This window comes from Alosa pseudoharengus, unplaced genomic scaffold, assembly GCF_046254945.1.
Source record: "Alosa pseudoharengus isolate Yale_2024_CS ecotype anadromous, Long Island Sound unplaced genomic scaffold, YU_APseudo_1.1 YU_APseudo_1.1_scf_24, whole genome shotgun sequence".
Lineage (NCBI taxonomy): Eukaryota > Metazoa > Chordata > Actinopteri > Clupeiformes > Clupeidae > Alosa > Alosa pseudoharengus.
Genome location: NW_027468689.1, coordinates 13,680,226 through 13,695,225, shown reverse-complemented (window position 1 = coordinate 13,695,225; position 15,000 = coordinate 13,680,226). Strand labels below are relative to the sequence as shown.

The 15,000-nt window shown below is 47.8% G+C and overlaps 1 protein-coding gene across 1 annotated transcript in view; it reads right to left on the bottom strand.

The window, feature by feature from the left end:
* The window catches only part of grip1 (glutamate receptor interacting protein 1), a 120,187-nt gene that overhangs the window by 32,279 nt on the left and 72,908 nt on the right, over positions 1–15,000 (bottom strand). Inside the window, 1 exon segment of the mRNA XM_076302621.1 lies at positions 6,644–6,724. Coding sequence (XP_076158736.1) covers positions 6,644–6,724 — 81 coding nt within the window.

Sequence of the window (15,000 nt, the reverse complement as noted above, 5' to 3'; positions counted from 1 at the left end):
TGCAGATCAATACATTACATCCCATATACCCTAAACCTCTTCACTGAGACTCTAAGTGTCTGTAGTGTTGGTGAGACGTTGAGGGTGAATGTGAGTTCAATGCACGTACACACACACACTTCCAAATCCGTGTGCATTATGAATTACACGAGAGCATCTCCATTTTTGAGCTCCTCAGCGGCAGCATCACTCAGTCCAGGAATAGCAGCTATTTTCTCATCAGAGGTGTGAACCTGAAATATGTTTTTGGGGCCTTCGTGGTGAGAGCAAGAGTGTGTGTGTGTGTGTGTGTGTGTGCGTGTATCAAATGGAGGTCCGACCATGATTCTGACATGATGCTAACATTCTGACATTATGCTGACGTGTGTGAACATCACCGAAGCATATGAACAGAATCTCCGCATGTTCTTCACTTCGTTCAGACACAAGCTCATATACATAATGTCCGTCGGAAATACTAGGAGGGGAGCAGTGGAATAGCTGGCTAAGTTCGCACTTCCAACCGTTTAACATCCGCAGAACCTCTGGTCTTACTGTACACGTAGGTCTGAATGCAGCTTAAGTATGAGTGTGTGTGTGTGCGTGTGTGTGCATGTGTATGTGTGTGTGTGCATGTGTATGTGTGTGCATGTGTATGTGTATGTGTGTGCGTGGATGGGTGGGTGTGTGCGTGTGTGTGCATGGAGGGGGAGTGTTTGAGTCTTTGTGTATGAGTGTGCTGGTGTGTGTGTGTGTGTGTGTGTGTGTGTGTGTGTGTGTGTGTGTGTGTGTGTGTGTGTGTGTGTGTAGCGAATGCGACATAAATAATGTGAGCCTCTGTGGTCCAGGGGAGCAGACCTGAGTGAGGGAACACAGCGTGGAACAAGCCAGAACACACTCAGTTCAGCGGACCGTTCAAATGCATACCTCTCCCTCCCTCTAACTCTCTTTCACCCTCTCCTTCCTTCTCTCTCCTCCTCTCTTTCTTTTTACAGTGTGCAGAGTGGTTAGAGAGAGAGAGAGAGAGAGAGAGAGAGAGAGAGAGAGAGAGAGAGAGGACAGTGTGCAGAGTGGTTAGAGAGAGAGAGAGTAGAGAGAGAGAGAGGAAAAGGGAGAAAGTGCTCCTCTGACATGTGACACATCTTGGAAGAGAGTTAGGGTTAAAAAAGTTAAAAAAGAACCACGCCACCACCTCTCTCGCTCCAATAGCTCTGCCTTTAGCACATCTTATAGACTTTCCGCCTCCCTTGACTGCCTGTTAAACTCCTGGCTAAAACTCACACGCTCCATTCTGTACCCCTCCACCTCCTCCCTTCCTCTCCAGGCCCCCCGGGGGCCGGCGGCGGGATTGCAGTCTTCCTCTGAGCTATTCCGCCATAGGTGCAGTAGATGTTTATCTGGAGACGGCGTAGCTCTGCGCTGTTAGTCATTAGGAGAGGCTTGCTCCGCTACCTGCCCCGGCGCCGGCGCCTCCGACTAAATAAGCCCAGCGGGAGTGCCTGCGTTTACAGCACATCCCGGGTCTTAAGGCTGCTTAAATCCACCGCGCCCAAACACACTAAGCGATGGAGTTTCACTTTGCTGAGGGGAGTTTGGAAAGAGCTTAGCTTGCACAATCCTGCACTAAACTTGAACAGAAAAAAAAAGCCATGAAAAATAAAACACAAGAGATACTGAATGTGGGGGATCTTTTCTTTGCCCCCACAGATAAGTAGTGGTGCTGGAGAGGCAGGCAATTAGCGGCATCACACGGGAGCTCACCCATGATCCTGCATCTGGCAGACCAACCCATTTCACCATGCAGAGGAGAGCAAGAAATACAGAACTGCAGCTTTGCCAATGGATGCTTATTGGGCAGTGGGCAGGTACGGTCATCTGGTTAGGACAGTGCTAGAGTGTGTGTGTGTGTGTGTGTGTGTGTAAGTGAGTGTGTGTGTGTGTATGTGTAAGTGAGTGTGTGTGTGTGTGTGGCGCTAATGACCTTGTGAAAAGTCATGTGACTTTAAGTATGCCATTAAACGGTAAAGGTGTGTGTGTGTGTGTGTGTGTGTGTGTGTGTGTGTGTGTGTGTGTGTGTGTAAACCTGTATCAAATGCCCTTATGCATATCAACATCAATCTGTGTATATGTGTAGGAGTAGGTGTGTGTGTGTGGGAGTTTGTGGTTTATGAGCCTTGGAGTTGGTAGCCTGAGACACATTAGAGTTTTATATGTGCTATTAAACACATTGAGACACATACTGCTGCCAGACAAGGAATCTGTTTAATGCCTAAAGAGAATAAAAGAAAGAAATGGTGTGTGTGCATGTGTACGTGTGTGTGTGTGTGTGTGTGTGTGTGTGTGTGAGTTTCCTATAGAATTGATTTTAAGGTTCTGTTAATGACTTACAAAGCTCTAAATGGCATTGCACCTTTATATATGAGATTTTAATATCTTATCAACCATAAAGGAACCTTAGATTTTCCAATGCAAATCTTATAATTGTGCCCAAAGTGCTCCTTTTATAAACTGCTTTTATCCATCCAGGCAAATTCTGTAAACATCTTTAAAAAAAGACCTGAAAACATACCTGTATATGAGAACTTTTAGTTAACTCACATTTATCTTGTAACCTTCTTCACATCAATTCATATTTTACTGCTGCTATTTACTGCTGCTATTTACAGGGTCTTCCTATTGTCACTGCATTAATTGTAATGTATGTGTTGTTGTATCTATCTCTTGTGAAATCTATTTTTGCTTAATTCTAAATCTCATGTTTTATTTACTGATTTGCTTGTTTGTTTGTTTGTATTATTACAACTTATCTTTCTTTTCTCTCTATTACCGGTTAAATGCTCCAAATGTAAAGCACTTTGAGCTGCATTCTGTGTATTAAAGGTGCTATACAAAAAAGCTTATTGTTATCATTATTATTATTATTATTATTATTATTATTATTGTGTGTGTGTGTGTGTGTGTATGTGTATGTGTGTGTGTGTGTGCAAGGGTATATGGTATATGCATAAAATAATTATGCTCAAGGGCTTTGGCAAGGTCATCCAAGGAGATACCACTCCTAAACAATACCCACCTGGAAAACCTAACACTGCAAAACAAGGATTTTCAAAGTGATTACCCAGAAAACATTGTGTTGAAGTGACTTTATCCTCGGGATCGGCATTAAATAAACAACAGATCTGACGTACCAGTTGAGAGAAAGAGGTTAAAATGAAAACAAAGCCAACATATCTTAGAGACCATGATCTCCCCCCCCCCCCCCTACTGTGTTTAAATGAGTGTGTCAGTGGTATTTATTAAAGCCCACTGCCATTACACACACTTGTGACTCTAACACACACATGCACACACACTCAGACACACACTACCACTCAAGACACACACACACCCCCACATACAGTACACGCACACACATGCACACACAGACATATACACACAGACATACACTCACACTCAGAGACACACTCGCAATCATAATGGCAGCTCATTTTTAACGCTTATCCCCTGCTGCTTCTGCAGTTCTATCGAGATGAAGAGGAATTGAGGGCTGCAGCGCCTCAAAATTAGCCCGGTCAAACAATCTCTTTTCTGTGTTTGACCATGCGGGGTTCTGCTCCCCTACCCTCCTGATGGTAGTCTCGCTCTCTCTCTCTCTCTCTCTCTCTCTCTTTCCGCTTCTTTTCTCTCTCTCGCTCCGCTTCTTTTCTCTGGTCTCTCTCTTTCCCTCCATCCTTCCCTCTTTTCCTCTCTTCAAACACTCACACAGTGTGATGACGCTCGGGGCTCTGATGACGTCCTCGCAGGGGGAGACAGACACAGACACAGACACAGAGAGGCCACTCAGTCTTATGTAAGAGGCCCCCCTTTTAGTCTTTTTAATGTTCCATTACTCTCTCTCTCCTCTCTCTCCCACTACATCACTCTCTCTCTCCCCTCTGTCTCTTTCTTCTCCTCTTCTCTCTCCCTCTGTCTCTCTTTGTCTCTATCTTTTTGCCTTGGATGTGCTCATTTTGATAAAGCTTCTTGAATACTGTAATCCTGCTCCAACTCTTTCATTTGCAACGTTTTTTTCTCCTTCGCTCTCTGTCTTTCTCTCTCTTTTGCTCCTACTCCTGCTCTCTCTCTTTCTCTCTTCGTCTTCAGTTTCCCCTCGGTTCATTTTGAAAAATTTCCAAGAATATTGTAATCCTGCTCTCTCTCTTTCTCTCTCATTCCACTCCCAATCCCTCTCTCTTCTTCTCTCCATTCCTCTCTTCCCTTCTTCCGTCTCCTCTGTCTTTGTGATGGGGTTCCAGAGCTGCAGTAAACCTTTAATGTCAGCCATAAGCGGGTGCTGGGAGACGTGGATAAATCTCAGTGTCTGCATTGGCCCGCCACCATACATCTTACACACGCGCATGCATGCATGCGCGCACACACACACACACACACACACACACACACGCACGCCTTAGGGGGAGGAAGAGGAGGATTACATGTGTCAGTGTGTAAAGATGTATGTGTATGCGCGCGCGCGCGTGTGTGTGTGTGTGTGTGTGTGAGTGCGTACATGTGAGGGTGAACATATATGTATGTGAGATGGTGTTTGTGCATTTGCTTGAGGTTGTGTTTGTGCATGTGTGTGTGTGTATGTGTGTGTCTGTGGAAGCGGTGGTGTGACCAATGTCCCCTTGGAGGACAGGTCGGGCTGGAGCCATCACAGCTCATATGACACACTGGGCCATCAATTCTCCCCACCAATGACGGGCAAGCCACTCGAGGCCCACGCGCGCGCGCGCGCGCGCGCACGCACACACACACACACACACACACACACACACACACACACACACACACACACACACACACACACACACACACACACACACACACACACACACACACACACACACACACACACACACACACACACACACACACACGTGTGTGTGTTATTTTCCTCAGGGGGGATATTTTTGCGCCAGAGGAACATTTTATAGTCCCTATTTTTTTTTTTTGTAGTTCTTCAACTAATACATTTTGCGTGTTCGCACTGCGTAGAACGGGGGGAATTTAGTTCCTGTAACTGTGGTTCCTAACTACTTCAGCTCCTACACAAGGAAACCTTGACTGGTATACAAGTTGATTGGTCAAGCACAATAGTGCCAAGGCAGCAGAAACATTTCCTAAAGGCATCCTATCCAACATTTTCCCCTGAATACTTTCATCTTGATGGTAAACTAACCCTCCAAAATAGGGAGAGTGCCTTGCAACATCTCCAGAAAACCAGCCTTGCAACTTTGCTCCTCTTCCCACACAGAGAATCACAAATTGCTTTACGGTAACTGTGCAATAGCCTACTATTTGTATGAAATTGTGTAACATTATCTTGTCAGTCGATATGGCTCTTCATGTCATTCATTTCATCACTTTATGCTCATGTACCTCTTAGTTATCCCCGCACCAGACTCTCCACCCTGGGTGGCAGGTCCTTCAGTGCCTTGGCCCCCAAACTCTGGAACTCCCTCCCCCAACCTCTTCGTGACAGTCCATCTCTTCCCTTCTTCAAAGCACATCTCAAGACCTTTTTGCTTAATGATCATTTCTCCTCTACACCCAACAAATCTATAGCTCAATACACATAGCTTGTCTTTTTATTGTTTGTCTGTTGTTATGTTTTCCTTCTACTATGTAAAGCGACCTTGGGTTTGAGAAAGGCACTATATCAAATAAACGAATTATTATTATTATTATTATTATCATTATTATGTAATAAAAATGCTGCTACCTTAATGTCAATTTGATAATCTGCCTGAAGAAAAACTGCTATCACTTGGAAAGACGTGAGCAGGCTGTTTTTTCTCACTGAAATAAGTATAAGTATATATACTCTTTTGATCCCGTGAGAGAAATTTGGTCTCTGCATTTATCCCAATCCGTGAATTAGTGAAACACACTCAGCACAGAGTGAGCACACAGTGAGGTGAAGCACACACCAATCCCGGCGCAGTAAGCTGCCCTCAACAACAGCGGCGCTCGGGGAGCAGTGAGGGGTTAGGTGCCTTGCTCAAGGGCACTTCAGCCGTGCCTACTGGTCGGGGTTCGAAACGGCAACCCTCCGGTTACAGGTCGGAAGCGCTAACCAGTAGGCCACGGCTGCCCCTAATATAAGGTAGGCTACGTATGCTCACTGAAATAAGGTAGGCTACGTATGCTCACTGAAATAAGGTAGGCTACGTATGCTCACTACCTGAAACAACAACAAGCGGCCACTTAAGTTGTACAAAGTTTTGGTCCACCATCAGGCAGTGTTCCATTAATGTATGTGCAGCACCCCGGTGTTCCTGGCACTGCTAATGTAAACAAAAAAAGCTCTGGGGCAGTTCTAGGGGTAGCCTCTCCAGTGGGCAGTTCTAGGGGTAGCCTCTCCCTGGGGCAGTTCTAGGGGTAGCCTCTCCCTGGGACAGTTCTAGGGGTAGCATCTCCAGTGGGCGGTTCCTAGAAATGAGCTGTCCAAAAACGCCCGATGAAAAACCATGGGAGACAGGTAGAGCAAAAAATGCAGAAAAGTGCATACATAACTTTTGCCTTTGAGTGTGTGTGTGTATGCGTGTGTATGCGTGTGTATGTGTGTGTGCGTGTGTGTGTGTGTGTGTTGTGTGTGTGTGCGTGTTGGAACACTTACAGCTGATAGTGATGCCCAGCTCCACCCCAGGCTTCTTGGGTAGTTTGACGTGAAACGTTCCACTGCTGGGGATGACAGACTCTGTAGGAGATGAAAAAGAGGCCGTGAGAAAGAGGGAACATGACAGAGAAAGAGAGCGAGAGAGAGAGAGAAAGAGCGAGAGGGAGGATGAGAGGAGAAACAAACATCATGTTTGATATATCTATTGACATTCACAACACACTTTTCCACTGGACCCATTTGTCTTACTGTGCAGGAGGAGGAGGAGGAGGAGGAGGATGAAGAGGAAGAGGAGGAGGATGAGGAGGATGAGGAGGAGGGGGAGGAGGATGAAGAGGAGGAGGAGATAGGAAGAGGAGGAAGTTGGCTGGTGTTCTGAATCTAAAACCTTCAGTCGGTACATGAAAACACCTGGACAGAGCTGCCTATACCTGACCCTGATTTAATTGGATCTGAAAGTCTTCACAAAGTCCTCCTCCAGCTGAGAGAGACGGCTACTGACAGAGAAGATCTATATCCGGGAGAACAGACTGTCCCTCGGTGGTTGTGTGTGTGTGTGTGTGTGTGTGTGTGTGTGTGTGTGTGTGTGTGCTCAGATCTACTGCTCCCAGATGGCTCGCAGTTTGGCATTAGAGGCTGAGCTCTTCAAATGATCACTCAATAACTCACTACTCCCAGCAGAGCCACAGGACACACTCATTACTTTTAAATATAGGCGCGCGCACACACGCACATACGCACATACGCACGCATGCACGTCACACACATCATTATGGCAGGGGTCCAAGGGCCAATCTCATTTCTCTGTTTCACCCCTTCCCCTTCCCCTATCCCCTCATCTTACCCCTAGCCCTTGTCCCTCGAAACCGAGTGGCAAGACATAGGGGTGAAAATATTCCCCTTGGAAATGAGATACCACTAGCCAACCATAAGGGAGAGGTGGAATGATTGAAACACTTGAATTAAACGTAATTTACAGAGATAGTACCACATTGACAGCTAATATTTTGTCACTAGCAACCTGTCTTCTGTCAAATAGGCTCTCATTGCATTTTCAGCTCTCAATAAAACCGTTCAGGAGTTATTTCAACAACAGCAGAACGTGCCTATATTCGCTTGTAGCCTACCTCCTGGTCCGGGTGAATGAAACAGGGATGGGGGACAACATAAACACGCAGTTTGCTATGTAAACATCCCACAACTCCTTCAATATTTTACAATATTATCCAAATGGTCGTTACTTAACATCAGAAGCAATCGCTACCTGTAATAGCCTAGATGCGAGGAGTCGGCAGTGGTATGCAGCATTCATATCAGACGAGCAGTAAAAAAGTTCAGCGAATTTAGCTGCTGTTGGACTACATTTCTGACATGGTATACTGCCAATTAGCGGGAAATCAGACATGGAAATAATATGTAAAATGCGAGACATTCGCGCAAATAATGATGTGCTGTTAACATTCACAAAACAGCGATTTTTGAAAACTTCCTCATGAAGAACAGGACCTTCAATATATGATCACATGATTGAATGCAACATAAAACAATTAGCATTTTAATTTTATAATCCTTATTAATGCCAACATTTCATGTCAACGAATCTCTAGGTGTGCTTGTTTTTCCGGTGTGAGCGGTGTATGTTGGGTATTTCTCTTACCCCTCGATTTCAAGTAAGCTCGCGAAAATGCTTGGTTTTAAGGGGTATCTACCCCTTCCCCTTAGCCCTACCCCTTGATCCAAAAGAGAATAAGGATAGCCCTTCCTCTCACGTGAACGCGCAAAACTAAGGGGAAGGCATAGACTGTATATATAGAACTATATACAGTCTATGGGGGAAGGTATAAAAACACACTATCAACACTGGCTAAATAATTATGCAGCAGACAACAGCGTTTACTGAAGTGTTAATGGAATGCCACACACACACACACACACACACACACACACACACACACACACAAAATCATCAATAAACAGCCACCAGAAAATTAGCTGTCAACACCTACCCGACCACAAGAGAATTGAAACACATTAAATATCAAATTCCACCTTCCAATTTGCACTTCTCAGAAACGTCTACCTTCACACTACATTTCACACTGGCGTCGTGCTGTAGCTGCACTCTACACTGTCACATCCCTGCTGAAAAAAACACCCTGACCAGCTAAAGGTGGTTTGCTGGTTGACCTGAGCAGCTTGTTAACCAGCTTGTTTGACCACCCTATGATGGTTGACCTGCTAGACCAGCAGAACTCTTGCGAAAACATACCTTCAGCTTGTTTTCCCAGCTTAGGATGGTAATTCATTTGGTTTTGCTTGTCGTACTACCTTAAGCTGGTCATTTTAGCTGGTGTTGCTGGTCTATAGTGCTGGTTTAACTGGCCATGCCAGCTTATGTTGGTCATTCTAACAAACCAGCATGACCAGCTTGACAGGCTGGTCACCAGCATGACCATCTTGCAGCAGCTGTATCCCACAAGACAGGCTGGTCACACCAGCATGACCAGCTTCTTTAGATGGTCACGCCAGCATATCCAGCTGGTGTCCAACCAGCTACACCAGCAAAGACCAGCAAGAGCTGGAAGAAAACCAGCAAAGACCAGCTAAAACCAGCTAAAACCAGCTACCAGCATAAGCTGGTTTCTAGCTGCTTGTTTCAGCAGGGATGTGGCGCTAAGTGCCACTTCATAATATCCTGAGAAACATCTGGCAGAATCATCTGTAATCATCTGCCGTAAATCGGCACAGGACACACGACTAATAATAATAACGGAGCAATGATAAGATCTGCAGAATAAACTCCAGGGGATACAAATGACAACCAAATGACCACAGAGGCCCTTCTGCTAGTATGTGTGTGTGTATGTGTGTGTATCTCTGTGTGTAAGTGTATGTGTGTGTGTATGTGTGTGTGTGTGTGTGTGTGTGTGTGTGTGTGTGTGTGTGTAATAGAGTGCGGTGCTGCTGTGTCTGTACTCATAATTAAAATGTCAGGGAGTGGGTCTGGCCACAGTGCAATCCTCTAGTGTCGGGTAATTACGGAGTGAGAGCGGGAGCAAAGCTGTTAGCGCAGCCCCACAATGCTGACATCGGGCAGGAACCAAGTGTGTGTGTGTGTGTGTGTGTGTGTGTGTGTGTGTTTGGGTTTGTGTGTGTGTGTGTGTGTGTGTGTGTGTGTGTGTGTGTGTGTGTGTGTTTGGAGACAGTATAGTGAATACGCTTTATGCGAATGTGAGTAGGCGCTCTCTCCCCTCCTCACTGTTTTAAAGATAGTATTGCTTGTGTGTGAATTATGGACATTTTATGAATATTTGCTTTGCCTGACGAACTCCCTTGAATGTTATGGACAGTTCCGAACATTTGCTTGAACGCACTCTGCATCGCGGAAGCCCTGCAAGAGCAGGAGTGCCAACGAGAGACATTGAGCCCTTGCACACACACACACACACACACGCACATACACCCCACACCCACACACGCTCACACAGCTGGCGCAGCACAAGGTTTGCCCGGAGTGTGTGCGCTGCCTGCTTACGAACAGAGACAATTGTTTGCCTGTCAGTTTCCGCGAGTGAAACGCCAACACGGAAGTTAGCGCTGGCTGCGCTAACAGTACCAAACCAGCCGCCACAAGTCTCCATACTCATACGGCCCTGAAACATCTCATGCATACGGGTGAGGTACCCACTCGCATGTAACACTGCACACACCACATTATCTCCCTGGTCTATTCATTAAACAAAACGCCATACGTACCTCTTGTGTTCCTCCACCTTCAGTCACCACTGCCAAACGGAAGCATGCGCCATTTGTGTAGTATTTGTAATGCCATCTTGACTTTGGGTATGGGGAATGATGTCGCGAAGGGGGTTTGGAAGTGTGCTTTGTGTTGCTATGCATCTGTTGAATGTTATATGTTTATGGGCTTTACGTGTAGCATAGCAAAGATGTGTGGGATGGGTTTGAGGTACATGTTATTGTTTGGTTTGTGTTTGATGATTTAAACACGCGTTGTGTACAAATATGATGGTGATTAATGGTACAGTCCAAGGATGTGTTTAGTCAATTATCTTGTTAGCCAATCATGGTGCGTCTGAGCATAGTAGGACTGGGTATTAAAAACCCGGCTCAGTTTGTGTTGTGGGTCTTTTTGTATTTTGCCATTTTTGATTATCTTTGGACTTTTGATATATTTTTGGACTTTGCGATATTTTGCCCTTTTGGGAGTATTTTGCCTTTTGCCCTATTTTGCTATTTTTGAACTTTTTTCCTTTTTTTTGTCTGTTTCGATGGTGGAGGACTAACGGGCACTGTAAAAATAAATACACTGGCAACTTTGAAATACAAATTCTTCTGCATTCCTGACATTTTTACCCCTTCTCTCTGATTTCCCACCGCAACGCTGTCCGGGCAAGTGAGGTGGCCACCCGGTCACTCACATTTGGTGTCAGAAGTGGGATTGATGCTGACAGAAGACGAAATCAGAGGGGAAGCTCGGTGAGATGGCGTATCGCAAGCTGAAGAACAATGAGAAAGCTGCAGGAACATCAGAGGACCAGGAGGACACAGCAGGGGCAGATGGGGGCAACACTCAAGGGTCTGACCTGTCTGCACTGCGTAAGCTCCTGGAGAAATCACTGGAGACCCAGGAAAAGGAGTTCTTCAAACAGGAACAACGCTGGAGGGGCATCCAGGTCCAGCTGAACCTGCTGCGTGATGACTTTGAGGTAGAGAAGCAGGCGGTGACCATGGCTAGAGCGACAGCGGTCCAACCACCACCAGTGGCGGCAGTGGCGACGGCGGCGGGCCAAGCACCAGCGGTGGCGGCACCATCATCAGTAGCGGCAGCACCACCGTCACTTTCACCACCGGCAGCGGCGCCACCAGCACCAATGCCCATGGAGTGGTCCAGACGCGCCATTCCTAAACTGGAGGAAGGAGAGGACATCGAGCAGTATCTCATGACGTTTGAGCGGCTAGCTACAGCATACTGCTGGCCAAAGGAGAACTGGGCGGTGATCCTCGTCCCCCACCTCACAGGGAAAGCACGCGCGGCATACGTGTCGATGGAGCCAAGCCACACCATGAATTATGACCGCGTAAGAGAAGCCATCCTGCAAAAGTTTGAAATCAATGAGGAAACCTACAGGCGACAGTTCCGGGAGCCCGACATCAAGCCCGGTGAGACACCCAGAGAGCTTTACACCCGGCTGAAAGACCTCTTTCATAAGTGGATTAGACCGGCAATGAAGTCGGTTGAAGAAATCTGTGAGGCATTGATACTGGAACAGTACCTGAGGACCTTGGCCCCAGACGTCAGAGTTTGGGTTAAGGAGCGGCACCCACAGAGTGGTCAGAGAGCGGCAGAACTTGTCGAGGACTACGTTGCAGCACGGCAGAGGCACACCAGCTTTCGCCAGAACCAAGACAACAGGCCAGCAGCCAGGGGTAGGTCTGATGGTTTTGGTCAGGGTGGTGGTCAACAGCTTAGTAATCGTCCTAGAGACAATACTGTCCCCTTTAAGCCTAGCAATTACCCTAGAGACAGTACAGTTCCCATTAGGCCCAAATACCCTGTAGCACCCAGAGCGTCCACATCCATAGTGTGTCACAATTGTGGTAAGGAAGGCCATATAGTGCGTGATTGTCCTAACCGTAAGCCCAAGGGAGCCGGATACAGTTGCCTACCGAGACCAGAGGGGGAGGCAGTGAGTTTCCTGGGGAGGCTGCAGACAGTGCAGGTGTCTGTTAATGGGAAGGAGGCCATAGCAGTGTTGGACACTGGGAGCAACCAGACACTAGTGCAGCCACACCTGGTAGAGGAGCGAGACCTGTTACCCGGAAGAAAGGTTTCAATTATGTGTGTTAATGGCGATGCACATGACTACCCAGCAGCTGAAATTTACATTAATGTCAATGGGCAGGTTTATCAGCTGACTGTTGGTGTAGTGGAGAAATTAAGCCACCCAGTGTTAATTGGCCAGGACATACTAGTGTTACCGGAACTTTTGCAGTCCAGCAGAGTGGTGAACATGGTGGTTACCAGATCTCAGAGCAGCAAGACGGCATGCGCAGAAGGGCAGGCCAGGAGTGACCCATTGCATGAGCTACCCTTTGCTAGCAGTGATGTGGAGTGTGTTAGCAGTGGTAGAGTCAAAAAGTCCAGACAACAGAGAAGACAAGACAAGCTAGAGGGCACGGTTAAAAGGGCCAGAGAATTGCCAGTAGCTCAGTCAGATGGGGACTGGGAGGAGCTGGCCACAGACATAAAACAGATGCAGCGGGAGGATGGGTCACTGAAGAAGGCGTTTGAGAAGGTCATTGAGCAGGATGGGGTCAGGACAGGGGTCCCGCCTAATTTAGCTGGGGAGGGGTATGTCCTTAGAGGGGGGATCCTCTACCATCAGCCAGACGGGGGCAGAGAAGAGCAGCTGGTCGTGCCCACACAGCTACATAGCAGGGTGTTAGCAATGGGGCACAGCATTCCCTGGGCGGGTCACTTGGGGCTCCCGAAAACATACGCCCGCGTGGCAGCAAGATTTTTCTGGCCAGGCATGTATAAAGATGTGCAGGAGTTTTGCCGATCATGCTCAGAATGTCAGCTTACCAGCAAGTACACAGCTAGCCCATACCCCCTACAACAACTTCCTTGCATTGATGTACCATTCTCACGCATAGCCATGGATATTGTAGGCCCACTAGAACGAACGCAGTCCGGCTTTAGGTACATTCTAGTGGTATGCGACTACGCTACCAGATATCCTGAGGCGTTTCCACTCCGCAGGATATCTGCCAGACCCATCGCACAGGCTTTACTTCAATTATTCTCCCGAGTAGGCATCCCCAGAGAGATCATCACTGATCAGGGCACAGCTTTTCTCTCTAAGAGCTTGAAGCAGGTTTATGGCGTACTAGGTATAAAAGGCATTAAGACCACCCCCTACCATCCTCAGACGGATGGCCTAGTTGAACGTTTTAACCAAACCCTGAAAAGTATGTTGAGGAAGTTTGTGGCTGAAAATGGAAAGGACTGGGACCGTTGGCTGCCCTACCTCCTTTTTGCATACAGGGAGGTACCCCAAGCGTCTACTGGCTTTGCGCCATTTGAACTGCTCTTTGGCTGGCCAGTGAGGGGACCCCTGGACGTGCTTAAGGAGGCCTGGGAGGGTCCGCAGGCCACAGAGACACAGTCCGTTCTGGCGCATGTTCTCAAGATGAGGGAGAAGATGGAGCAAATGACTGAACTGGTGCGTGCGAACATGGAGAAGTCACAGACCAGGCAGAAGACCTGGTATGACCAGAAGGCCAGGCAGAGAACTCTGGTGCCGGGGCAGAAAGTGTTGCTCCTGTTGCCTACATCGGAGAGCAAGTTGCTGGCCAAATGGCAGGGGCCATACAACGTCATCCGTCAGATGGGCCCGGCAACGTACGAGATTGAGATGCCAGGGAGAAGAAAGCAGAGGCAGACTTTCCATGTGAACCTGCTGAAAGAATGGCACATAACGACTCCAGCGCTTCGGGTGCAGGCAGTGCCGGAGGATGAAGAGCGACCGGAGCAGTTCTTCCCGAACAGCCAACCAGCAACCATCCCGGACGTGTCGCACTTGACCCCACAGCAGCAGGCCGAGCTGGACCAGATCATTCCAACTGACCTGTTCCAGGAGGGGCCAGGCTTCACCACGGTGGTGGAGCACTCAGTCACGCTGACCGACTCGACCCCAGTGCGTCAGCGAATGTATCGGGTACCTCAACGTCTGCTACCTTCACTCAAGGCAGAGGTGGAGGACATGCTTGCACTGGGGGTGATTGAGAGATCGACAAGTGAGTGGAGTAACCCCGTGGTCCTGGTCCCAAAGAAAGATGGCACACTGAGATTTTGCATTGACTTTCGGCGAGTCAACGCCCAATCAAAATTTGATGCGTACCCCATGCCTCGCTTGGAGGACTTGATAGAGAGGCTGGGGAAGGCCACCTACATTACCACACTGGACTTATGTAAAGGCTATTGGCAAGTCCCATTGACTGAGGAGACCAAGCCCTACACAGCATTCCGCACTCCCCAGGGCCTGTACCACTTCAATGTCATGCCATTTGGCCTGCAGGGGGCGCCGGCCACTTTTCAGCGGCTGATGGACATTGTGCTCTCTGGAACTGAGTCGTTTGCAGCTGCCTATTTGGATGACATTGTGGTGTACAGCGCCACCTGGGGGGAACATTTGCAACACCTGGAGGAGGTGCTCAACAAGATCAAGCAGGCAGGCCTCACCATCCATCCCCGGAAGTGCGCCATTGCCCAGGAGGAGGTTCGCTACCTGGGGTATGTGCTGGGTCGGGGCGTCATTCGGCCACAGCAGGAC